General features: G+C 50.8%; 2 protein-coding genes across 2 annotated transcripts in view; one reads left to right on the forward strand and one right to left on the reverse strand.

The window, feature by feature from the left end:
- DDX31 (DEAD-box helicase 31) overlaps positions 1-21,042 on the forward strand; it is a 136,115-nt gene extending 115,073 nt beyond the window's left edge. The window contains exons 20-21 of the mRNA XM_082468150.1: positions 14,154-14,215; positions 20,658-21,042. Coding sequence (XP_082324276.1) covers positions 14,154-14,215; positions 20,658-20,722 — 127 coding nt within the window. The 3' untranslated portion in view covers positions 20,723-21,042. The remainder of the gene's footprint in view (positions 1-14,153; positions 14,216-20,657) is intronic.
- CFAP77 (cilia and flagella associated protein 77) overlaps positions 1-27,034 on the reverse strand; it is a 136,855-nt gene that overhangs the window by 21,699 nt on the left and 88,122 nt on the right. Inside the window, exons 5-6 of the mRNA XM_082468237.1 lie at positions 7,360-7,465; positions 3,092-3,193 (exon numbers count right to left, since the gene is read on the reverse strand). Coding sequence (XP_082324363.1) covers positions 3,092-3,193; positions 7,360-7,465 — 208 coding nt within the window. The remainder of the gene's footprint in view (positions 1-3,091; positions 3,194-7,359; positions 7,466-27,034) is intronic.

Below are 27,034 nucleotides of genomic sequence, written 5' to 3' on the forward strand. Positions count from 1 at the left end.
TGCTCCTTTCCTTGGTCCCTCTGGGCCCAGATCCGGAGGTGCCCCGTGCGGTGCCGGTGCCGGGTGGGGACGGATGGAAAGCCAGCTCGCTGAGCGCTCACCCAGCCCGGGAGTACCCGCGCCCTGCCTGCTGCTTTTCCGTGTGAAAGGTGTTTAATTATTTCTGACACAGTTCAGCGTAGACATCTGTTCGCGAGCTGGGAGAGTCCATTTAGGTTATCCATCACCGTGACAGATTCCACTTTTTTGGAAGCGCTTTTTCCTTTCATAATGGGGCCGGGTGGGGAAGGGGGGCCGGGCGGATCGGCACAGACACGAGACACAAAGACCCTCCCGGGGCCTCAACAGCAGTAATCCCCCTGCGGGAGGAGCAGCTCTGGCCACGCCCCTTCCGAGTCCAGACCCCTTCGGTGGCTGCTGCAGCTTGTGGGCACTGGGACCTTTAGGTTGGGAAGGGGGTTTCATCGGGTCTGTGAAAGGCTTTTAAATTCGTCTGTCGTCCTGGGCTGCACTGGTGATTCATTCGTTCATGCGCTCCTTCATTCATCCTTCCCACAGACATTTACTGGCCACCTGCTGGGTGCCAGGCCCTGGGCTGGGCTCCGGGGACACAGTGGAGACACAACAGACATGTCCTTGTGGGCTCCCACTTTACGGGGGAAGACGGACATTGAACAACGAATGGTCCGGTTAAGTAATGAATTGCAATGTGGCAACGTGCCTCAGAGGGGTAAAGGAGCCCTTTGCTGGGGCCCAGGAGGTGAGGGATGGTGTCCTCAGGAGGACAGAGAAGAGGCCCCGGATCAGGCCAGCACTCCCTTCTCACAGGGCAAGTTCCTTCCCCTCTCTGAGCCTCAGTCTCCGAGTCACTAGAATGAGAATATTATATCTAGGAGATAATGCATGTCCAGCACTTGGCACACAGTAAGAGCTCAATAAATACTGTTCCTGGGTGGTATTTCCCAACGGGGAGGGCACCGAGGGTCGCGGCGGTAGCGGCAGCGCCCTGGGGCTCTAAGCGCCTCTGCTGGGCTGTACTGCGTGGCACCCAGGGACCAGCCCTGCTCTGAGATTCCTGCAGCTGAACTTCCAGAAGCCCATGAACATCCCCAGGAAAGATGAAAAATCACCCGATAAATCCCGGGGCTTGCATTTTTATTCTGTTTCTCGTTACTTCTATGACACAATGAATAGTGCCTTTGAGCTCGGGCCCTGCAGTCAGAGGAACCTGGGTTCCAGGCCAAGCCACTTGCTGGGCGAGGAAAATGAAAACCACCTCCGCCTGTCCTCAGTACAACTCGGGTGAGGATGCGTGTGTGAAATAACGACTTAGCACAAACAGAAGGGTGGCATCACAGGTGGGCCACCGTGTTCCTAATGGTAATTTGTAACAACAATCTAAAGACTGGAAGAGACCTGAGCTCAGCTGAGTCAAATCCCCTCTTTTAGAAATAGAAACTCATTTATACCTGGATTTCCAATCTACTCCGGGTCAGGCTGCGGGGTTACCTGTGGGTGAGACAAGGGCTCCTGACACAGCAGAATCCGTGTTACCTGGGGTGGGGGTGGTGGAGGTGGGAGGGGGGCCTTTCCTTGCTCCGATGGGCTGGGGGGAGACCACCTGAGCCCTCCTGGGTCCATTGGGTTGGGAGCTAATTGTAGATTCTAAATCGGAGACAAGGGGGCTGAGAGGGGCTGGGGGTCAGTGCTGCAGAGCGGACTGCTGGCAGGGCATCTCGTGCCCGGGGAGCCATGGGTCCCATCCCTTCCTGGGCAGGGTCCCCAGGATGCCTGCGTCCCCCATGGACGTCAAACATCAGGAAAATCAGAGAGAAAAGAGCAGAAGAGGAAAGGCAACAGAAGGACGGGCCAGGAAGGAGGCTGTAGGCGAAACTCCCGAGTGTGAGAGGCAGAGAAAGGGGAGGAGGGATGTGGATAAAAAGGCAGGAAATTGGGGGAGGCGGAGGAACCAAAGGCGAGGGGCGCTGCCCAGGCCGGGGCGGAGGAGTGATAACGGGGCGGCAGCTCAGTGGCTCCCGGCTCTCCCCGCTCGGTGCCCAGTCTCGCTTGCGTGCGCAGGGAGAGCACGGGCTGATGAGCGGCGGGGCGGTTGGCCACTGACACAGGCTGATGGAGGCCACTTGGGCAGGACATGAGAGCAACATCAAGGGGGGCTAGCGGCCTTCTCTGGCAGCCTGCTCGATTGCATTAGGTTCAGGAAGGCATGGGCCCCTTCACTGTCTAAACTGCAGTTTAACTCTACACAGCAGCCGGGCCTGGGCTGGCTGGGAATGTGGCTTCGTGCGGCTGTCTTCCCGGGACCAGGCGTGGCCCTGGTGGTCCCTAGAAAGGCTCCCTGTGCCCGAGCTGGGCACGCACAGCCCCCACCGTCCCGTGGCACTGTCCCTGAGTCTCCCGGTTCCCCTCCTCTGACAATGGCCCCAGCTCTTCCTCCTTCTTCTTCTGCTAAAAGCTGCTGAAGAAGAAGCCCCGTCACCGTGTGACAGGCCTACGTGGCCGAATGGACACTGGGTCAGTCCTGAGGCCAGAGCATGGTGGGTGCGAGATCTTTCTGGGTGCATGACAGCCCACAGGAGACATCTGCTCCGTCTCCCCAGGGATGCCCCCCTACGGGAGGTTTAGTGCTGATGGCATCGGGCTGTCTTGCACCCCCAGGTCCCCGGTGTAGGATGTGGTGCAATGACCCCATCAGTAGAGGGGCTGTTGGTCCAGACAGCGTCCGCCCCAGTGGACAGACACCCAGACTCCGAGGTCAGATGGCCCAGCTTCGGCCCGAGGCTGCCCTCACCAGTGTTCTCCACGTTTCCTGTCTGTGAAATGGGGGTGATTGCAGCAGCTCCCCACTTCCATGTGCGGGCAGAGTCAATGAAGTGGAGCTCAGTGCCTGGCACTTAGGAAGGGCTCCAAAATGTTAGTTATTGCTGTTGCTATTATTATTATTATTATTGTTATGCCAGTCGATGGGTAGAAGCCCACAGAACTCTACGGTCTAGAGGACAGGTAAAGACCAGTCAAGGTGAGGGGCATCCCCCCCTGGGTGCAGGAAGGGGCAGGTGGAGGCGAGACTGACCTTCTGGAAGTGAGGCATGTGCCAGAGGGCGTCCAGCTTCACAGGCGGCTTGTACTTCCTCAGCTGACTGCTCCGGGTCTCATACAGTTTCCCGAGGATCACCTGCAGGCCAGAGAAATGCCAAGGCAAGATGGTCACCGGCTCCCTGGAGAAGCCCGAGCCACCACGAAGAGTTGGGATTCCTGGTGTGGCAGACCCATGCGGCACTTTCCTCCTGGCTCTGGCCCTTCTCCCTGTCTGATTTCAGTGCACCTGCACCCCTGGCCCTGCCTGTGACCACAGTGGACTTGGGGGTGGGACCATGGGACGCTGAGAGCGTGTTATTTTGGTTTCAGGTTCGGCCCTAGAACTCTCTGGGTCCTGACATGCAGCCATCTTGAGGGCAGGGGTGTGTCCCAGACACCCTTGTAATTTTCTCAGTGGCTAACCCAGCCCTGGTGGTCACCACGGACGCCACAGTGTCTGAATGGAGAATGAATGATTCGATTCTGTTGCCATTCTGCGGAGCAGGTCCTCAGCACGGTCTGCTCGTGGAAGGGGACGGAGGACTCCTTTCCGGGGGAGGAATTTGGGGGCTTGGGTCAGGGCCTTCGAGGTCTCTGTGGGTGGGATTTCAGAGGCACAGAGGCGGTCCCGCGCCTCCTTAACTGCACGCCCCGTGCCCACGAACAGAGGTCGGCAAGCCCCTAATTAGGGTCCTGTAGCTCATGGGGTCTGCTGTGGACTGAATGGCATTCCCCTCCAAATTCATATGTTGAAGCCCTAACCCCCAGTTGTGACCGTATTTGGAGATGGGCCTTTAAGGAGGTGATTAAGGTTCAGGGAGGTCATCGGGTGGGGCTGTGATCCAATAGGACAGGTGTCCTTCTAAGAAGAGGAGAGACACCAGGCTTGTCCACACAGGAAAGGCCATGTGAGGACATGGCGGGGAGGCGGCCATCTTCAGGCCAAGGAGAGAAGCCTCCAGAGAAAGCAACTCTGCTGGCACCTTGACCTTGGACTTCCAGCCTCCAAGATTTCTGTTGTTTAAGCCACCCGGTCCATTGTATTTCGTTATGGTCACCCCAGCAGACTAACACAGAATCAGAGGGGGAGGGGCCCTGGAGTCTGCATTTTCAATGTGTGCGCCAGGGAATTCCATACACAGTCAGACCTTAGCCCACGGCTGTGATCCTTGTCAAGATTCAACCCCCTCTAGGGGAGTTAACAGGTAAACAGGGGCTTCTTGTTTATAACTACAGCCTCAGTGTAACGAGTTGGAGCCTCACACCCAGAGCGGATGAGCTGGACGGTCCACTGGTACCCAAGTGACCCAGAGAGGACGGATGGGCCACTGCAGAAGGGGGTGTGAGAGAGGACGCAGGGCAGACAGTGCAACCGACAAATCAAAGCTGACCTGAGCTTAACTGAAGATGCCACCACCCCGTCGAACCCCTTTTATTGATTTATGTTGTTAATCAATTATATTAATTTTATTGAATGCGTCTGTGGATAACTTACAAGCCGTTTGGATCAGCTCTCCTCTCCGCTTTCTAGAACAGCTTTGAAACTTCATCTTCGAACCCAAGCCAAGAGGCTGTCCAGCCAGGGGTTAATGAGCTGGCCTTCAGAATTGGAGGGATGAAGGCAAGTCTTGTCACCTTTCCAAACCTCAGTTTCCTCTGCAGGCAATGGGGGTACCGATGCCTAACAAACAGGTGCTTATAGGATTTGCGGAGTTGTTAGCTTTGAGCAGAGTGTCTGGTCCAAGATGATTGCTCACTAAATGGAAGCTGTTTCCAAGAATTTCATTTGAGGTCATCATCTTCCAAAATCCAGGACATCCTGAGATGCTGAAGAGACAGGCTTCTCCTAGGATGGGGGCAATTTGACCTTGTAAATCAAAGGTCTTATCAACCCTAGTAAATTGTTTATCAGAACCTCAGCCACTGGTGGGTCTGGGTGTTCGTAGCCGTTTGATAGTCACAGAGAATCTTGGAACAGGAAGAGAACTCGGGGGATGGTTTGCACAAGTATTTTCTGAGTGCCCACTATGTGCTGGGCCCAGCTCTGCAGGGCCCCATTTAATCTGACCCCCTTTTTGGCCCAGTGAGGTCACTGAGACCCCAGCAAAGCAGTGACTCACTCAAATTCACGCCCCCCAGGCTGGCACCAGTCCCCAGCCAGTGGCAGCTTACGGGGTGCTCTGCTGAAAACGGAGGGGCACTGGCTGTGAGATGGTCTCTAGACTCAGAAGACGTGTCTTCGGAGGCTCGGGATTCCGAGGACCTGGGACATTCTGAGCTGTCGCAAAATAGCTGCTAATTAAAAACAGGACTCTGGATTGGAGCTATAAAGCAGCAGCGTGTAACGGCGACGCTCCCTCGGAAACTGGTCGTTACCATAGTGAGCTGCCTCCTTCTGGAGCCATTAACAAATAAGCTAGTCATGGGCTGCTTTAAAGTATTATTACAACGCTCTGCTCCTAAATGAGCGGTTGTCTCGGACTCCACCTGCCGCTGACAACAGCCAGGAGGGGCCTTGGCTCCTGGCTGGGCCTGGGGAGCCCTGGGCCCCTCCACCCAGCAGCTTTTCCTGGCCGGTCCCAAGGGTGCCGGGATCCCTGATAAGACTTTTCCACTCCCCAGTTTGTCCCTAGAACATCACAGGCACCGTTGCTGAATCCTAAGCTTTCCCGTAATCAGCAAGAGTGGGACCTCACCATCAGGAAAAGCCTGGACTTTGGGGCGGGACACACCTGGGTCCTGGCTTGGCTGGGACCTTTGGCCAGTCACTTAACCTCTCTGAGACTGAGTTCCTCCATCTGAAAATGAAACAAACTGAATGCTCTGATGAGACTCGGACCTCACGGGGTGTCCCGGAGGGCAAAAGGCATGAACACAGGGTGCGTGCTGGCTCCAGTTCTCTGCACGGAGGCTGGAGGAGGGACGGCATTGGTGAGATCGTTGCAACAACCAAAGACACTAAAGCTGTGCTTCTAAGGAAATCTATACAGCACTCTGTGAGCATAAAGCAATTCTGATTTTACCGTGATTGATCCGGATCTACTGGAGAAGAGACCAACCTGAGTGCTCCAAAAGTCCAAACCTCAGACTATTTTTTTTTTTAAACACTTTTTTACTTTTTAAACTTTTAAAAATAAATTTATTTATTTATTTTTGGCTGAGTTGGGTCTTTCTTGCTGCACGCGGGCTTTCCCTAGTTGCGGCGAGCGGGGGCTACTCTTCGCTGCGGTGCACGGGCTTCTCATTGCGGTGGCTTCTCTTGTTGCGGAGCACGGGCTCTAGGCGCGTGGGCTCAGTAGTTGTGGCACGCGGGCTCAGTTGTTGTGGCTCGTAGGCTCTAGAGCACAGGCTCAGTAGTTGTGGCGCACGGGCTTAGTTGCTCCGCGGCATGTGGGATCTTCCCGAACCAGGGCTCGAACCCACGTCCCCTGCATCGGCAGGCGGATTCTTAACCCCTGCGCCACCAGGGAAGCCCTCTCAGACTATTTTAAAGGGAGTACCACGTTTAGTGTCTTCAAATGCACGTGACGATGCAAATTCACAGCTAAAGATATTTTTCCAGGTAAAACTCTCACGACGCACACAGTTAACAATTGCTGGTACTTGGGTGTCATTCTGTCCTCAGCTCAAATTTCCCAGCGTGGGCACCACCACTCTGGGCCCCGATTTCCATGCCTGGGAACTAGGGTGACACCCAGCTCACAGGCTTGCATCCAGCGCAAATAAGATGATGTGTGTGATGTACGTGGAGCGGTTAGCATGGGGCTTAGTCACCCACTTGAAACAAAATGTATCCTAACGTTTCATAAAACGCGTTCTTTATGGAACCCTCCCAGAAGTGGGTTTTCTCTTTGGACTTTGCCTTCCTAACCTTTTCTTTATAGATAGACCGGGGCACATTTCTGTCCGGGCCAGGTCAGATCCGTGGACAATCTGGTTTCCAGATGTGTGGGGTCACGCGGAGTTTGGTGGGACCATCCCCAGACGGGAATCGGGAGATGGGGTCCCGATCCTGCCCCAGAGGCACACAGGGCCAGTTTACTGGTGATGCCGGCAGGGCTTAAGTCGGGGTTGAACCTGACCATCACCGAGACCCTTTCAGCAAAGCAACAAGCAACTTGTTTCCCCAGCCCTGCCCACACCCCAGCAATAAACATGGGCAGGCGGCATCCTTTTGAGCTTTGGCTTTGCCTCCCCCAGCCCCTCCCCTCTCTTCCCTCCCACCCCATCAGTCATCCACTCTGGAGTGAGCACTGCATTTACCTTATGCTTTTTCTCCAGTTTAATGGCTTTCTGGTTGGCCTTTTGTTCCTGCACCCATAGCTGCTGGTACCGATGCTGCAGCAGATCAAAGAAGGGGGTGGAAGGCCTGTGGGGAAGAAGTCAGATGGGCTTGAGGTTGGGGAAGGCCCCCCTCCCCAGAGGCTGCCCACCTGACCCAGGGCTACAGGGTAAAGTGTTCTCCCCAAGGCTGTGAGAGTCTCTCTCTGGCCCTTCTGCAGCCGTGGAAGAAACGGTGCCTCGTGTGAGTTGTTGAACAAACATTTACTGTCCACCAACCAAGTGCTGGGCCTGGCATGGTGACAGACTCTCTCCTTGACCAGATTTTAGGCAGGCTTCTCAGAGCCCTCTTTTTGATTAGGCCTCGTTCTTGGGACCTATCTTTGGCTGGATGAAGACAGCCTTAGCAAAGAACCCTGCTAAGTCATTCTCCCCGCCCTTGATATCTGATCACCTTGGCCTGCCTTTACCAAGAGCCTTATTAAGTCAGTTTAGTAAGAATCCCCCTACCCTTGAAGTCTCCTCGTAGTAATTTTCCATCCACTCTGCTCCTTGGCTATAAATCCCCACTTGTGTTGTATTCAGAATTGAGCGAGGTCACTTTCCCCTTTGCAATAGTACTGAATAAAATCCGTTTTTACTGCCTTTAGCCTCCGCTCTAGTTCTCTTTGACAAGGGTCTCCAGCCAAGGAGAACGTACCCTGTGTAGAGCATTTTGCATGCCCCACTCCTCACAGCACTGTAAAGTGGGTACTTTTATCATCCCCATCCTAAGGTCCCAGAGCAGTGGGGCAGCACTGTGTGTGAGACCCTCTCAAGGGAACCTAATAGGTGATGAGGAAAAGTTCTTTATAGAAGAACCAAAGCTAATAAAATGCAGGAGGAAGGACAGAATTGGGGGAAGAGAATCATTACTTTGCAACGCCTAATGAAATAATGGATTTAGGTAATAATCAATGATTAGGTGGAAGGCTGATGGGGAACTTTACAATGGATGGGTCAGGCTACAGCAGCTGAACCAAAGGATCAATTTGTTTTTATTGTTGTGATAAATATGCATAACATAAAATTTACCCAAGTGATCCATCTTACCATCACTGAAAGTGACAGATGTGGGGCTGGGAGTGATTAATAGGAGGTATGTAGCACCACCCACCAAATACTTTGGGGGAAACAAACCCCAAAGTGAGCCCAAAGGTAATCAGACTTCTAGACCAGAACTGTCAAATGGAGATATTATGTGGGCCGCCATGTAACTAAAATTCTTCTAGTAGCCATGTTAAAAAGAGTAAAAAGAAACAGGTGGAATTAATTTTACTAATGTATTTTATTAACCCAATATATCCAAAATATTATCATGTCAACATGTGATTAAAGATAGGAATGGGGTATTTAAAAGGTTGTTTGAAAATTTGAATTTAAATTAGTTTAAATAAAATGGAAAATTCAGTTCCTTAGTGCCAACAGCCACATGCCAAGTGCTCAATAGCCATGAGGACTAGTGTGCCATTTTGGACACACAGCTCTCAGCCCAACTACCGTGATTTACAGGAAATGCAGGGGGAAAAGGAGCATGGTAAACACCACCATGAGGATGCTGTTTGCCACGTCTGGAGTGTGGGACATTCTACAGGACAAATGACTCAGTCGCTTCAACGAAGGACATTGAGGAAAGGGGAGGATGAGGAAGTGATATCGATCAAAAGTGGCTTAAGAAATACATCAACCAAAGGCAACATGTGGACCTTGTTCAGATCCTGGTTCAAACAAACCAACATGGGAAAGGTATTTTTTGAGGGAAAAGTGAACACTAGCTGAGTTTCAGAAGCCATGAGGAAATAGTGCTAATTGTGTTGAGTGTGATAATGATATTGTGGTTGCTTTACGTCTTAATGTTAGAAACACCTACTGAAGGGTTTGGGGGTAAAATTCTGTGTAGTTTAGAATTTGCTTTAAAAAAAACCTCCAGCAAAAAATAAAGCACAGTGAAATAAAATAACAAAGTAAAAAAATGAAACAAGAGTGACAGAATAAATTGAGAGTGGTTGAAGCTGTGTGATGACGGTTGATCATGGCTGTGTATTATCCTATTTGCTACACTTTTGTGCATGTTTGAAATTTTTCATAATAGGAAGTAAAAAGACAAAGAGGAAAAATCCAGGGAATAAAGCTCATTGTTTTCCCTGCTCACTTCTTTCTCATCTTCCTTGTGATCACAAATGGTCTTTATCACCTCCTCCATCACTCAGCTCAGGTCCAAGCTGACTGCCTCCTCATATTTCTGAACCAGAGGGTCTCACATTTTACGATGCATAAAAATCACCGGGGCCCCCTCCCCAGAGGTTCTGATCCAGGAAGCCTGGGGGTGAGGCCCAAGAAAGAATATTTTTAGCAAATATAGGAAGTAGTTCTGATACAGGTTGAGTGGGTTGAATGGTGCCCTCCCAAATGTTTCCATCTTAACTTCCGGAACCTGTGAATGTGACTTTATTTGGAAAAGGTGCTTTTGCAGATGTAGTCAAGTTAAGGATCTCGAGATGGGATTAACAGTATGTAAATCGCTTTGGGGGGTAGGCCTTCAATCTAATGACAAGTGTCCTCATAAAATATACACAGAATCGGAGATACAGGGAAGAGGAGAGGGTGAGGCGAAGACAGAGGCAGAGAGGACGCCTGGGGCCTCTGCAAGTTGGAAGAGTCCAGGCAAGATTCTCCACTAGAGCCTCTGGAGGGAGCACCGCCCGGCCAGCACCTCAGTTTCAGACTTCTGGTCCCCAGAACGGCCAGATGCAAGAAAAATACATTTCTGTTGTTTGAAGCCGCCAGGTTTGTGGTCATTTGTTACGGCGGCCCCAGGAAATGAACACATGGTGGTTCCTCAGCCCACACTTTGGGAAACACCAAGAGAAACTGCGGTGCAGACGCGTGCTGTCCAGACAAGTTCCTGAAACCAGACATCACCGGGTCTTTTACAGCAGAAGGAGCCTTCCAGCAGCGTTTTGCAGACCGTCACGTGAGCGTGGATCACGGTGGGGGGGGGGATCTTGTTCGAGGCATGTTCTGGTTCGATGGGTCTGAGGCGTCTGGAGAGGCTGTGCCCAGGACCCACCCTTCAGGGCTTAAGGCCTCATCAATCATCCAGGCCTGGGGCTCTTAGCCGCCCGAAGTCCCACGGAGTCGCAGACCACCATCTCTGAACAGGAGTGTACAGACACCGTGTCTGCGGAGAGGGCCCACAGCTTTCATCACATTTTCAAAGGTGCAAATGCCCCCGGAAAAGTTCAGAGCCTCTGTTCTTCCCCTGTGACCTTATTTCACAGATGAGGGAACGAGGAAATGGAGGGACTGAGCAGTGAGGCTACTCCCAAAGCTCATACAGTAAGGACCCGAGACTGCAAACCCGGGGCTTCTGGCTTTGTGTTTTATACAGTCTGCACGGCGGTCTTTAAAGTCTTTGAAATTGTTGTCGACACTTAAAAACTGGGAAATTTTACGTTAAAGAAACCCAGCTTTCCAGATTGTCTTGAAGATGTATACATTCTGGCCAAGTGGGTCTGCATTCCTACATGGCAACAATTGGCTTGAGCTGAGTATCAAGTGTCATTTAGCCCAAGTCCTCTCCCTTCCCTATTGTCCTCCACTGCCTGCTGGGCCGGTCCAAGGGTTGGATTTTGTGGCTCCAGAGCCAGCCACAAAGAGCTGGACTGGACCCTAGACATCCTCCTTCCAGCCCCCTCCCGTTCTCCCGCCCTGTCTGTGCGCCCGGGACAGTTCACCTCCCTTCCATGGGGACCTCTTTGGGACTAGACTGACCCGGGACTCCGTTTGAGTGGAGCTTCAGTGGCTTTGAAATGCCACTTGAGCTCAGAGGTCTCTTTACAGGGCAGCCTGCAGTGCATCTACAAACAGTGGCTCTTTGTTTTCCTGTTCCTTTACCCCTGTGGTGACTTTTATTACTTAATTATTACACGCCCCATGCTTCTGAGCAGCCTAATTTATAGCCATGCTTTCTAATGACACGAGATGCGTAATCTTGCAAGATCTACCCCAAGAGGCCATTCACAACAGAAAAGCTATTTTCCCAGCAGCCCCCACTGCCCACATCACTGCAAACCCACCCTCGCAGCCCTCCTGCAGCCTCGCTGACCATCTTTGTGTCCCGCTCCAGCCAGCGGTTCTTATTACTGGGAAGAGGCGGGCGGGGTCGGGGTGGGGTGGTGGCGCTCAGAGCAGGAGAAGAGCTGACAAACCTTGCAAGTTACAACAGCCTAGCCCTGCCTGGCTGACGGAGGTCCAGCATGTTTTGCCCATTTCTGCTCAGGCTCATTAAATCAGATAAAAAGGTGGAGAGGCTTGTCTGATGTGGGGAAAACCTAGGACATAAATTGTATCACATCATCCCTTGCTTAAAATGCCCTTGACAGCCTCCCATTTCTTAGACTTAACCTAGATGTCGAGCTACGGCCGGCAAAGCCCTTCCCTCCCCCAAACTCCTCCCTGACACTCAGCACCTCCTTTGCCTTCAGGTCTCAGCTGTTTGGTCACCTCCTCAGAGGGCTTTTCCCTGACCAGTCCATCCTCAAACGGCCCTTGCCAGGTGCCCTCATAAGCAGAAGCTCTCTTGTTCATTTGTCATGGGTTTATAACTGGTCTTGGTCATTGAATACCAATGCCAGCAGGCATGGTTTCTGTGTGATGTAAACTGGCATGGTGCTGCGCTCAGTAATTATGCTTTGTTGAAACAGAGAGGAAGAAAGGGAGGGAAGGAGCCAGAGAAAGAAAGATTAAGCAAAATTTTAGGAAATATACTTTTCATAATTCAGGGTATTATAAATCAGGCTATATATGAGTTGTAAGAAATTTAAGAGAGTAAATTGACGGAAATTGTAATCCAATGGAGAAGAAGGATAGCCTTTTCAACAAATGGTGCTGGGACAATTGGACATCATGGACAAAACCAAAAACAAACAAAAACCTCTTGACCCAAGTCTCGTACTTTATACAAGAATTAATTCAAAATGGAGCATAGATTTAAATGTAAAACTGTGAAACTTTTAGAAGAAAACATAGGAGAAAATCTTTGGGACCTAGGGCTAGGCTAGGTGATGAGTTCCTAGACTTGACACCAAAAGCATGATCCAGGAGAGAAGAAAAAAAAAGATAAATTGAACTTCCTGTAAATTAAGGACTCTTGCTCTGTGAAAGAGTCTCTTGAGAAGATGAAAAGATAAACCATGACTAGGAGGAAATATTTGCAAACCATGTATCTGGCAAAGAACTCCTATCTAGACTATGTAAAGAACCCTTAAAGCTCAACAGTAAAAGAAATAAACACAAACAAACAAACAATTGTATTAGAAAAGGGGCAAAACATGAAGAGACATTTCATCAAAGAAGGTATATGGATGGCAAATAAGTACATGAAAAAATAGTCAACATCCCTCGCATTTGGAGAAATGAAAATTAAAAGCATAATGTCATGTCACTACACACCTCTTAGCACAGCTAAAATAAGGAATACCTAGTGACAATGCCAGAGCAAGGATGCAGAGAAACTAAACCTCTTATACATTGCTGGTGGGAGTGTAAAATGGTGTAGCTGCTCTGGAAAATGGTTTGTCAGTTTCCTAGAAAACCAAACATACACCTACCACATGGGCCCAGCAATTGCACTCGTGGGCATTTATTTATTCCAGAGACATGGGAACTTATGTCTACACAGACACCTATACACCAATGTTCGTAGCTGGAATATTTGTAATATTTCCAAAGTGGGAACAGCCAAAATGTCTTTCAATGGGTGAGTAGTTAAACTATGGTCCATCCGTACTATGGAATACTATTCAATAGTAAAAAGGAATGGACTATTGATACAGCAAAGACTTGGATGATGTCAAGACCATTATGCTGAGTGAAAAAGACCAGTTTCACAAGGTCACATACTGTATGATTCCATGTATATACCATTCTTGGAATGTTCCAGGGATTAGGGAGAAGGGTCACTATGTGAGTGTATGGGGTGGGGGGGTCTTTGAGGTGATAGAACAGTTCTGTATCATGATTGTTACACAAATATACACGTGATAAAATGCGTGGGCACTAAATACACAAAGGAGTGCATGTAAAACTGGTGAAATCTGGGGAATTTCCTGGTGGTCCAGTGGTTAGGACTCAGCACTTTCACTGCCCAGGGCACGGGTTCAGTCCCTGGTCAGGGAACTAAGATCCCCCAAGCCGCGTGGCGTTACCAAAAACAAAACAAAACAAAACAAAAAACGACTGGTGAAATCTGAATGCAGTCTGTGCATTGTACCAACATCAATCTTTCAGTTTTGATACTGCACTATAGTTACGTAAGATTTTCTCATTGGGGATAACGGGTGAAGAGTAAACAGGATCTCTCTGTACTATTTTTACAACTTCCTGTGAATCTGTAATTATTTCAAAGTAAAATATTTTTTCAAAATGCAATCAAGCATGCTAGAGGAAAGCCTAAACTGTCTTTCTACTTTATAGAAAAAATATTACAAAATTACTGTCATACAAAGAGGTGATCAAAGAGTATGGAGCCAAAAAATGTAGGGAAAAAATGAATATGGGGTGTGACAGGCAATTAATCTTTTTAAAATGTGTTATTTTTCTGGATTTTGTGGTTTATGATATTTGTCAGCTAATTTAAAATTTTAATTTGTTCTGATTTCTTTTCTCATTCTACTTAAGTATTCCGTTTTAGGCCTAAATTTGTATTCATGATTTTGAACTTGTTTTTCTTAAAGGGAACCCCCAAACTTGAATAAGCTCCTGGTCCCACGAAACGTGGAGCTGCCCTTGAGAGCAGGTAAGATGTTTCTTTTAATCATAAGAGAGTATTAGTTATAACTTTATGCTAATAATGTGAAACCAAAACAAAATGGGTGATTTGTCCAGGAAAATATAAACGATCAAAGTTGACTGAAGTGCTTATACAAAATGTTAATAGAGGGCTTCCCTGGTGGCACAGTGGTTGAGAATCTGCCTGCCAACGCAGGGGACGCGGGTTCGAGCCCTGGTCTGGGAGGATCCCACATGCCGCGGAGCAACTAAGCCCGTGAGCCACAACTACTGAGCCTGCGCGTCTGGAGCCTGTGCTCTGCAACAAGAGAGGCTGCGACAGTGAAAGGCCCACGCACCGCGATGAAGAGTGGCCCCCGCTTGCCACAACTAGAGAAAGCCCTTGCACAGAAACAAAGACCCAACACAGCCAAAAATAAATAAAATAAATAAATAAATTTAAAAAAAAAAGTTAATAGAGCCACAGGTACCAGGCTTGGGTATGTTCACACATGCACCCTCCCAACCTTGCTGAAAACAGTATTCCAGGACTTTCCAGAACTTTTTGTAAAAAAGCTTCCCACTTAAAATAGATAACCAACAAGGACCTACTGTATAGCATAGGGAACTCTGCTCAATATTATGTAACAACCGAAATGAGAAAAGGATTTGGAAAAGAATAGTTACATGTATAACTGAATCACTTTGCTGTACACCTGAAACTATCACAACATTGTTAATCAACTACACTCCAATACAAAATAAAAAGTTAAAAAAAAAAAAAGAAAAATAAGCTTCCCACATCATGTTATGATCCCAAACTGAGATAAGGAGAATGTCTCGGTCAGTCTCACTTAGAAGAGCAAATGAAGGGCTTCCCTGGTGGCACAGTGGTTAAGAATCCGTCTGCCAATGCAGGAGACATGGGTTCGAGCCCTGGTCTGGGAAGATCCCACATGCCGCGGAGCAACAAAGCCTGTGTGCCACAACTACCGAGCCCGTGCACCACAACTACCGAGCCTGCGTGCCACAACTACTGAAGCCCGCGCGCCTAGAGCCCGTGCTCTGCAACAAGAGAAGCCACCGCAATGAGAAGCCCGTGCACCACAACAAAGAGTAGCCCCTGCTCACTGCAACTAGAGAAAGCCTGCGTGCAGCAACAGAGACCCAACGCAGCCAAAAATAAAAATAAATTTATAAAAAAAAGAAGAGCAAATGAAAAAATACTACGTGAAATATTACCAGATCACACTGGGCAACGTACTAATATCAGAAGGGCCTATCGTAATGCCCTCCACCCACCCTCGAGCCGAGGGGTGTGGGAGCTGAGGGAAGGACCCCAGAGAGCAGCTCCCCGCCTGCCCCTTCCCACGGAGCTTCCAAAGAAAGAATGAAGCGGCCATATGTGTAAGAACCCAGAAACATCTTCAAGACGTAGGTCAAGTATGAAAAAAAGGAAGGTGGGGAGAAACAGCCACGCCTGTGTAAGTGCATCGACACAGGTGTGAAGGATGGAAAAATGACCGGAGTGAAGCCCTCAGAGGATGGTGCTGGGGGGAGGGGGGCGGACACGGTAGGTGGGGTGAGGGGCCCTCCCCCTCGAGTCTACTTACTGGTTTTATGTGACTCTTTCGCAGCAAATAGAGCAAAACAAGAAACCTACACCTGAGAGGTCACATGACTCGGCCAGGGCCACCGTCAGTGATGGCGGTGATGGATCTGGGTCTGAATGAGTGTCAGGATGGCCGCTCACCCCCTCCGCCCCCCGCGCCACCCCCCCACGCACAGCTCTGCCGACCTCACACCAGAACTGGCCGGGCTCTTTGTTTTTCGTCCTTTTCACCACAAGCAGCCGAGGGTGGCCAGGCCTTCTGGGCCCCACTGGCCCAAGCTGGGCAATTTCAGCATTTTCCGTACACTCAACCCTTCGGGGGCCCTAAAGACCCTTGCATCCTTAGGAGCCATTTTTCTTGTTTTCTTCTGCAACTAGTTTTTGCTGCTACCGTAAAACATGTCCAGGGTTTTTTTATTGTTTTTTTTTTTTTTTTTCAAGAAAATGTAGTTCTTTATAATAAAAAAAAGGTATTTTTTTCCACCCTAAAATGAATGAGTTTTGCCACAGGCTGAAAGCCCCTGTGGTCACAATTACAGCCGTCCGACCTGCAGCTTTCTTTGGAGGAGCTGGAGGGGGTTCACTCAGAAGATCTGAATTATTTATCCTCACTAAATGAGATGGGAAAAGTGGGAGTGGGGAGGCCGAAGCCCAGAGAGGTCAAACGGCTGGCCCAGGGTCACACAGCACACTCAGTAGCCCAGCCTGGACCCCCACCCCCACCCCTCAGGCGACACTGTCTGCAGCCAAGAGAATGTGAATTCATTTCCAAAAGGGCTCAAGGGGCTGCCAGCTAACCAACTCAGACAGAGGCCAAACCCGGGGGTCTGGCTACAGTCATGTAGGACCCCAGACCTTCCCAGACACTGTTCTCCCTCACCAGACCCTCCCCTCCACATAGGAACTGAGGCCTTTTCAACGGTGCCAATCCGATGCTGTCTTCCTCAACGCCCCCTGGTGGCCTCTCCTTGCCCCTGGGGTGCCAGCACAATCTTCAAAGGCCCTGGCTTTGGGGCGCCGTCTTTGCACCCGTGTCCTCCCAGGAGCCTCCTCAGCTTCCCCGGCCACTCCGTCCCATGCTTCGGGTGTTGGCCTAAAGGAGATGCCCCCTCCCCATCCTGCGGTCCCTCCCTGAGACCTCCCTTAGCTCCGTCGACTTCGCCTTCCCGGCTGCTCTTTGCACTTGGGAAGGTATTTTTAAAAATATTTACAGTGATCAACTGATCAATTCAGTGTCTGCCTTTCCCATTAGGCTCTGAGCTCCATGGGACCGGGATTGTGGCTGGACTGTTCACCGTGCAGCCCGGCCTGGACAGTCTGAGCTTTGTAAAAATGCTGAGTGGCCCCGGAAACCTTTACAGACCCCTTTCCTGAGGAAACTGACCTCCTCAACTGCAACGCCCAAGAGGGGGTCTTTGGCAGAAACGAGCTTTTTCTTGGGGAGCCCAGTGATGGGGCAGGGGTGGCCCTGAGTCCTGCAGAAACGGTCCAGGCACTGAGGCCAAGCCATGGACCGCTTGATTCCTCTCTCCATCATGGGGGCTCAGTTATTGAAGCAGGTGTGTCAGAGAGGATCCTGGATCCTGAAAGGAGCACCAGGGGCAATTCCTCACCCCGCAACTCACCCACCCCCCCGGAAACAGAGGGCACAGTCAGGACAGGTGATGCAGGGGCAGTGGCCCCTTCCCAAAGATGAATTAGGGGAGTTGTGCAGCAGAGAAGGCTAGACAGGAGTTCTTCAGTGGATACCCAGGTGTATAAATTTGTCAAGACTCATCAAATTTTACATGGACCGGGACTTCCCTGGTGGCACAGTGGTTAAGAATCCGCCTGCCAATGCAGGGGACACGGGTTCGAGCCCTAGTGTGGGAACATCCCACATGCCGCGGAGCAACTAAGCCCGTGCGCCACAACTACTGAGCCCACACGCCACAACTACTGAAGCCCACGCGCCTGGAGCCCGTGCTCTGCAACAAGAGAAGCCACCGCAGTGAGAAGCCCGCGCACCGCAACGAAGAGTAGCCCCCGCTCACCGCAACTAGAGAAAGCCCACGCGCAGCAACGAAGACCCAATGCAGCCAAAAATAAATACATTTATAAAAAAAATTTTTTACATGGACCATTTCATTATCTATAAATTATACCTCAATAAAGTTGTTTTGAAAGAAAGAACTAAGAAGACAGATTGAGGTCAAAATAGCCCAGGCAGGAGTCATCACAGAGGAAGGTCTTCACAAAGGTACTAGGGAGCCATGGATGGTTCCTGAGCAAGGGAGGAGGGCGTGATGACAGCCACACTTTGGAACTGTTGCTGGCGGTGGTGGCGTAAATTAGCGGAAAGGAAGGGAACAGGATTTGAGGATCCAAGGCCACTCCAGGGGGAGGAAAGACACAGCAGAGGAGCTACACGTCTTGTGAATGGGATCTCAACTCTGTGCTCACTTACTCATTTGTCCATCCATCCATCTGGCCCACCCAGGAGCAATAACCAGCTCCCCGTGATGGGCCAGGTTTTATGAGTTGTGGGGACATGCTCACGGGGACGTGCTCTCTGCACCCTGGGCTCACAGGGCACGCAGCAGAAACACCTATAATCGTCACAGCTCACACTTCTGCCTGCTCCCTGTATCCTGAGGACACTAACCTAGAGACAGATACTAATACCCTCTTTTCACAGATGAAAAATCTGAGGCCCAGAAAAGTTCACTGTCTTGCCCAAGACCACACAGCCAGTGGGTGACATATTGCATTTGCCTGGGAAGCCCTTGAGCGTATCCATCCTGCAGCCCTGTCCCCCTGCAGAGCAGAGGGCTAATTGTCAGTGTAGACGCGGCCATTGGAACTCACAGGAGAGAGCAAGTGAACTGAGCAAGGGCGTGGAACAAGGAAAGTCCCCTCTGAGCACCACGCTTCGCAGCCCTAGACCCGCCTGATGGGCATCGGAGAATAAGAGCCATTCAAAAATGCCTCCCAATTTTTAAATGAGCACTTACTACACCAAGCCCGCTGGCAGCACTCCAACTGCCGTCTCCCTGATGCTTCCATAACCTTGAAAGTGAGGGTGACCATCCCTGCCTTCAGATGTGGAAACTGACACGCAGAGCAATCAAGCAACTGGCCGGGCGACAGAGCCAGGGTCCCCATCCAGCTTCCCCGGCTCTAAAGATGCCAGGTCCCGACAGTTAGGCTGTGCACTCAGTGACCCCCACGGCAGCTCTGAGTGACCTGGGCCGGCGAGGCCACCGCCGAGGGCTTCAACAAATTCTTTGCTGATAACCCGGCAGGAACCTGTCGGAAAAGTTCCTCACCACCCTAACGTTCCCACTGACAACCGTGTCAAAACTCAGTCTGATAGAGCGGAAAATGGGGAATAAAATGAAATGAGAACAGCTCCTACTCAGGGTTGGCCTGCAAGAAACTTCAAATTAGTTCCATCCAATCTATCTTCTGCTGCTTCGCGATTGATAACCCCAGACCAGGGGTTGATCTCCGATGAAGGTAGCTGGGGACAAGCAAGGGAAATGGAAATTATCATTTGCAAACATTAGGCTGACACTTTGTGCGTGCGGCGGGAGGGCGAGGGCTGACAGCTCTGATTTGCAGCATGGGCTCCTCTCTGCCAAGGAGGGCTCTGTGGATTAGAGGGGCCCCTTTCATGGCAAACCCACCTTCATCTTGGCTGCTCATTAAAACTTTGTGGAGCTGGAGAACTTGGCGGAAGAGAGGGAGCTGGAGGAAGCTTCTGAGGGACATTAGGTACACGTTTGTTGAAAGGTGTTTGAGAAGGGAGCCTTGGGTCTGACAAACCGGATTTTAGTGCGGCTCTCCGTTCACAGCGGGCTAAAATAATTGGTCATCAGTGACTACTAATTCGGTTTAGTAGCCAGAGGCAATTTTTTTCTTCCTGGAAAATCAATGACAGCACGGAGGTCTGTTCAACGTGATTCCGCTCAAGACGGGTCCTTATTTGGCGCTTGATGCTTCTTCCAGTGGAGACAGCTATTTTGTTAAAATAAAATTAAAATCCATCTCTAATGTGCCAGCGGTCTGCTGCTCCCAGGAGGGTGGAAGAGGCCCTGGTCCCAACGCCGGCACAGCCTCGAGGGATCAGGGGTGGATGGTGGCCTCCGGGATGGGCCGCACGTCCTCGGTTGGATGTGAAGTTCAGAACACACTGTGGACGGTTGAGGGATCTGGTTTTGGAGGAGGGGAGAGGCTGGAGGGCTGGGCTTCTCTGGGCTGCTCTAAATCAAAACCCAACCCACAAGGGACACCCGACAGTGGCACCATCTAAGGAGACCCACCTTCTCTTCCATCTGCTGGAGGTGTTTCTCCAAGTCAGACGCGTGCTCGGACGGCACCGAGCAGTGAGCCCCAGGGTCCCAGGATCCTCCCTTCTCCGCTCCACCTGAGGCTTCCCGAGCAGGCCCATCTGTGGGCAGGTGACCTTAGTGACCATGACCGAGCACTTTGCTTGCGCCTAAAGTGTCACCACTGTTTCTCGTAATAGGTGATTCTGGCTAACATTGCCCACAGGCTACCAAAGCCACAGCTAAAGCCTTTTTTCTTTCTTTCTTTTTTTTTTTTTTGCAATTGAAATTTTTATTCAGGTCACTGGAGATTCACATGCAGTTGTAAGGAATAATACAGAGAGAGGGAGGGGGAAAAAAGAAGAAATACAGAGAGACCCCCGTGTACCCCTTACCCCGTTTCCCCCAGTGGTGACATCTGGTAAAACTAAAGAACAAAACCAAAACCAGGATATTGATATTGAATAATCCACCCATTTTTAGATGCCACCAAAGTGACTCATACTCACTGGTGTATTTGCTTTTATGCAATTTCATCCCATGTGTAGGTCTAAAGACTCACCACCACAGTCAAGATACAAAACAGCTCCATCACCTCAAGGATGCTTCCTAACCTCACCTACCTCCCTCCTACTCTGCACCCATGGGCCTGGGATACTTTGTTTTCATCCTTAAAATAACTCTACCGGATAGGAACTATTATTATGTCGTCCCCCATCTTATTGATAAAGAAACTGATTGATAAAGAACTACTGATATTGCTATTGAACTACTGATAAAGAGTTCAATGAGACAAAATAACTTGCTCAGGGTCCATATCTGGCAATACTGCACTAATGGGGTTGCAAATAGAAGACATGCTTAGTTTGGTAGCATTTAAAAATTCTTGTACACAATATATACATTTTTAAATCAGAAGAACTCACATAAAAATCCCAGTGGCTGGCTTTCCTTAATGAGGCATTAGATCACCTGGTAACACTGGGCCCACATTCCCAACTGTCAATAACTGGCTGGAGCTGCCACCCTTCGACCTTGAGTTTGACACAGTCCCCACTGCTCCCTATTGCCTCGCACAGGCTGGCTTCGCCCTTTGACCTGCCAGGCCTCTGCAGACATGTGATGTTGTAACCCCAGCTCCACAGCACTTAAATAACAAAATGCTTGGTATCTCTCTTCCTTCCCAAAAGCTCAAAGAACTCCTTACTGACCATTTGTTTCTGACATAGCAGGAGGTAGTATTGGTCCCACTTACAGATGGAGAAGTGGAGGCCTATGGAGACGGTACATATGAGCTCAAGGTCAACACAGGAGCAGGAGAGCATTATGTTGAGTCTGGAGTCTTCAGGCTTCAAGGCCAGTTGTTCATCCGCTCTCTGCCTTCGTCTATGCTCCCCCCAGAAAGGGGGAGTTGGGAGGGGCGGGGAGGGGTGGGAGAAGAGAGGAAAATCCCTTGGAGGAGGGAAGGGGCGATAAGGCCTGAAGGGGAAAACTAGGGCTAACTTGCCCATTGGGCCCAGGAGGCTTGGTGCCTGGGCCCCAGGACACTCCTAGGGACCCATGAAAATGCTCTAATTCCTTTTAAAATCAGAAGAAAAAAAGAAAAAATAATCCAGCCTGGATTATATTCATCTTTATACCAGCACAGCCATAAAATATTTTAAATTATTATTATTTTTTCTTATGGAGGAAGGGGCTCATGAAGGCAAGAGTGCCCGGGACCCACGGAAGTCCTGCCCTAGAGCTGGAAGTCACAGGCCTCAGCCCAGATCAGAAGTTGCAGTTCATACTGTCTCTCCTGCCCTCATCCTGTTGAGGCCAGAGATTCTCAATCTTGTGGGTGAATAAGAATCACCCAGAAACCTTATTGAAAGTAGAGCTGCCTGGGTCCCACTATCAGAGGGTCTGACTTGCCAGGCCTGGGCTGGGGTTCCAGGCATCTGCCTTGTTCCGAGGGTGTATGGCCCGCCCCCTAGGGGATCCTGGCCACGTGGTCCCTGGCACCCTTTGGGGGTTACAGCTCTGAGCCTCTTCCTTGCAGAGGCCCCTCCAGCCTGGCGGCCACCAGCACCTCTTTATAGAGTGGGCTGGCCATCAGCTCTGGTCCCAAGGGACCCCTGCAGCCCCTTCGTCCTCTCTCACCCCCACCGCCTTTTTCTTAATTGTCCCCCCTTGGCCTGAGAGCTTGTCTTTTCTAACTAGCCTGGAGGAAGGGGCGGTAATTGAGGTGCAGCCTCTCTCCCTGGCAGGACTCTTAGAGCTAATTAGAGGAGAGGACCTCTGGGCTGGTGGTTATTTTTTAATTGTTTGTGGATCCAACATAAAAGCTAATGACAGAGCAGGGAGGCTTAGTTAGCAGCGCACTCCTGACTTCTAAATTTGTCTAAGAGGTCATTTGCAATTTGTTAACATTTTTCACAAGGGTGAATTCAATTAGCAGTCCCCGCACTGGCGCCCAGCGGAGAGCGACAGGATGGGAAGTGGAGCTGGACGGGCTTACAGGGAGCTTCCCCCAACCTTGAGTGCCTGAGCCCGAAACCTGGGAGCTCTCCCTGCACCCCCCTGATGCATGCCCCTCTCCCAGCACAGCTGGCTGTGACTTGAGCCCCTCTGGAGAGAAAAGGCTCAACCGAGCTGAATGGATGTGACTCAGGAGGAACTATCCTCCAGACCCCTTGGGAATCTGTGTGCAGGGGGATCCTGGCATCTGGGGAAACAGGTGAGTACCAGATGGGGCAAACCCGCCAGGGCGTATGAGGGTGGTAGCAAGAGCATCGGGAGAAAGATTCAGATCCATCGGGGCGTCAGCATAAACTGAGGAGGTCCCTCTTCAGCCCGGAAACTCTGCGTGTGGGCCATGACCCCAAGGAATCCCGCACACGTGTGTGAGGTGCGCCGGGCGCCTCGTCATCATGGGGGAAACGAGAAGCAAGGTGGGTGTTCAGTGAAGGGAGACGGACGTGCCCGAGGTGGGTGATTTGGACAGCGGACCCAGTGACTTCTGCAAACATGCAGAGTGAAAAAGCAAGTCACCACACAAAGCGACTTAAATGGTATGAAACCACACTAAATAATATGCATTATTTAAGGACATCTAAGGGTAGAGCAAAAATGTGAACATGTGGGTGGAAAGCATGCCCGTTCCAACCCTAGGATGGTCCTCAGGGAACAGAGGGAAGGGTGTGGGGTTAGGGAGAGGTGAGAAGGGGCTTCAACCTGTGTTTGCTATATTTTATTTCTTTAATAATAGTAAAAAAAGGATGAGAAGCAAAAATGGCCAAGTGGTGACATTTGTTAACTTCGAGTGGCGGGTTCATGGCAGTTAGTTATGTAGCTTCTGAACTTTTCTATTTTTTTGTTTTTTTTTTTTTGGAGAGGTTCCTCATAAACACAAAAGAAAGGGTTGGCAGAAACATCTGCTTCTCAGGAAAGCATTTACACCCATCACATTTTGGCTGATTACAATTCTTGACTGATTACAAAGCCTTTTTATATTTTTCATAGAAACATAATGTGTAACAAGACTCCAGGGGCAGCCATTATAAATAATAATGCTAAAGGTGGTTTTCTCAAAAGCCAATATCTAAAATGCAGGACTTTCTGACTTTGTGTTAAGATGCTTTGGTGACTGTAGTGGGGTGAGTGGTGGGTGACCCCCTCCAAAAGATAGGTCCTGGTTCTAAGCCCCAGAACCCAGGAATGTGAACTTACTTGGAAAAGGAGTCTTTGCAGAGGTCATTAAGTTAAGGACCTTGAGATCAGATCATCCTGCATTCCTTGGGTGAAGCCTAACTTCAATGACAAGTGTCTCTATTTGAGACAAAAGAGAAGAAGACACGGACACACAGAGAAGGAGGCCACATGACCACGAGGCAGAGATTGGTGTGATGTGACCACAAGCCAAGGAACCCCGGGGGCCACCAGAAGCTGGAAGAGGTGAGAAAGGATTCTACTCTAAAGCCATTGCAAGGGGTATGGCCCTGTGACACCTCGATTTTGGACTTCTGGGCTCCACATTATAGAGAATAAATTTCTGCTGTTTTAAGCCACCAAGTTTGTGGGAAGTTGTTACAGAAGGCCGGGAATAATGATAGCTGAAGCTCAGCGCCCGATAATTCTGCACCCAGGAGACTGGTGGTCTTCAGCCTTAGAAAATTGGCTGTTCCCAGGATCGGGGACGGATCGCCATCAAGCTGCCTGTTCTTTCTTATGCAGTCAGTCAACAAGCATTTATCGAGCACCTCCTACATTCCAGGTACTGGGGGCAACAGTGAGCAAAACCAGGCGTGACCCAAAGTCTCCCTGGGCCCTCTGTCCCACCCTCCTCTGCCCACCGGTATATGACATACACCGACTGTGTTGCTATTTTACCCATTTGTTGCCTGCTTTATTTTGTGTCTTACTTCCTCTCTGTATCCCAAACACCCAGCGTAATGCCCAGCACGGGTGGGCACTAAATGAACACACAGCATAGGATGGAGGTAACGATGTGGCCTTTGAGATCAAACCCCAGCATAACCACCTTCTGGCCACGTGATCATGGACAAGCATGTTTGGGCCTCGGTTTCCCCAGCTGTAAAATGGGGATAAGAAAGTCACTACCTGGGAATTCCCTGGAGGTCCAGTGGTTAGGACCTGGTGCGCTCATTGCCAGGGCCCGGGTTCGATCCCTGGTCAGGGAACTAAGATCCTGCAGGCTGTGCGGCGCGTCCAAGAAAAGAAGAGAGTCGCTACCTAAAGTTTCGCTCTGAGGGTCACATGAGAGGCTGTGCCTGGGCCCATAGGAGCTGGAGAAACAGACGCTGGTATTATTATTCATCAGAATTAGCGCAGGGCACCAGGGATTTCGGCATAAATAGCTGGCTCTTTCCATGTGGCTTCCAAAGGGGACAGGGCTGAGCCAGGCCCTGAACTGGTCCTCAGCACGACACACACATCCTATGAATTCTTTGGCCTGCGGCTCCTGCAAGGACAGGAATGATGTGCTGGGCTTGAGGCCCGGCTCTTCACGCGGCCCCAGGGGTGCTGCTGGCTTCCTGCAGTGCCAGCTTCTCCATGCCTGCGTCACGGGGACACCGTGTCACGGGAGGGGCAGACCAGCTGCACCCCAGCAACCCCTCTAAGTGTGTCGAGGCCGGAGGCTGCAGAGGTGAGGACAAGGGTCCCTCAGCTGGGCCGGGCACCACGCCCACTCCCCATGCTTCGCCCACAGACATGGGAGGGTGAGGCCCAGCTCTGGAAAAATCAGAAGCGGGAGCCAGAGCCTGTGAGATGCAACTGGGGAGGCCCCGAGGGGGAGTGGCCCGGCCTCGTTAGCGCTGACCCTGGCACTGAGCCGCTTCTGATGGATGGGGTCCGGGCGGGACAGGCCCCGGGGTAGCGGCGGCCCTATCCATTATGGGCCCATCAGCTCCTCCCTGCTCCAAATGCCACCAGCCTCGGGCTGGGAATAAATCTCTGTCTGGGCCGCAGGAGAGCAGAGAAGGAAAAAGGCAAAGCATGAAAAATGCCTCCTTCCGGGCTCTGGCAACAAAGCTGCCTTGCAGGATGGAGCTTGCGCAGGAGTTGGGGGAGATGGGAGGGGACGGAGCAGGAGAAGTCGGGCAGGGGGTCCCAGAGAGGCTGGGCTTCCGGGAAGGTAGGAGAGAGAGGGTAGGGCCCTCAGGTCTCCACCTTCCTCAGCTACACCTGCCCACCTGGGCCCCTCTTAACAGAACTCCGTCCAGGTCAGGCCCATGGAAGCAGGCTGGCTCTGAGGAGGAGGGACCCCTGTCCCCTGTCAGGACCAGTGTGGGGTGTCCCAGGCCCCAGCCAGGCTGTGATGTGCCAGCCAACACTTCCACCTCCTGCAAGAATCTTTTCCGGTCCTGGAGTAAACACGCCTCCACTCACCACCCGCTAAGGGACACGACCTCTCTCTCCATGCCTCAGCTCCTAGTGGCTGAATGGAGGTGCCAGGCTTTGGCGAGGATTAACTGAGTTATTCTGTGGAAAGCCGGCCCCCAGTGAGTGGCTGCTGTTGACAGATGCCATCCTGCCGTGAGGACTCCCGTGCACTCCAGGCATCCTGCCTCTGCCTCCTGGAAGAGTGCAGGCTATGGATAGGGACACCGGCTCTGGAAGGAAACGTGGCTCAAATCCTGCTGCGGCCACTGACTGGCCGTGTGGTCTTGGACAAGTGAGTCTCTGAGCCTCAGTTTCTCCATCTATAAAATGGGGATAACTGTCCCTACTTGGCAAAATCGTGAGGATTTAATGAGATGATGCGTCTAAATTGCTCGGCGTTACATCCATCGGCCGCTTAGTGAGGGCTCTGCAAACGTTAGCCACTGGGACTGACACCCAAACACACATACGCTGGTCCTTGTTTTGTTTTCTGAAGCCTCTGAGAGCAAAGCTCCGCCACTGTCCTCATTGCAGGGCCTCAGAGAGTTGAGGACCATCTGCATCTTCTCTCCGCCAGCAGGGAAAAACCTCATTTCTTGCCACGTTCTTTGTACACAGTGATCTCCCTCCCCTTGTCCCACCCATCAACCTGATGTCTCCCCTCTGGACACTCTCCTGTTTATGGGCCTTCCCCTGAATCTATGATGACCCACATTTTTTAATGATGCTACAAATGTGACCTGAGTGGCAGAATAGAATAGGTAGGTCACCTCCCTCGTCTGGACCTGCTACTACCCTCTGTTAACGTGGCTGAGGAACACATTCAGTCTTTGAGGAAGCATCACCGCAATGCTGAGTCATAACCTCAATCACAGGGGAGCCCAGGAGAGTCTGCTAAATGACAGGAATCTCTGGCTTTTCCATCTCATCTCTGGGTCTCAAATCAACTTTCCCTTCCCTTTCAATAATGTCTCAAAGCCTTAAAAGGCCCTGGACCACATTTCTCCAACAAATATTTATTGAGTGCCTACTATGTTCC

This window comes from Balaenoptera physalus (assembly GCF_965194825.1).
Source record: "Balaenoptera physalus genome assembly, chromosome: 7".
NCBI classification, from domain to species: Eukaryota; Metazoa; Chordata; class Mammalia; order Artiodactyla; family Balaenopteridae; genus Balaenoptera; species Balaenoptera physalus.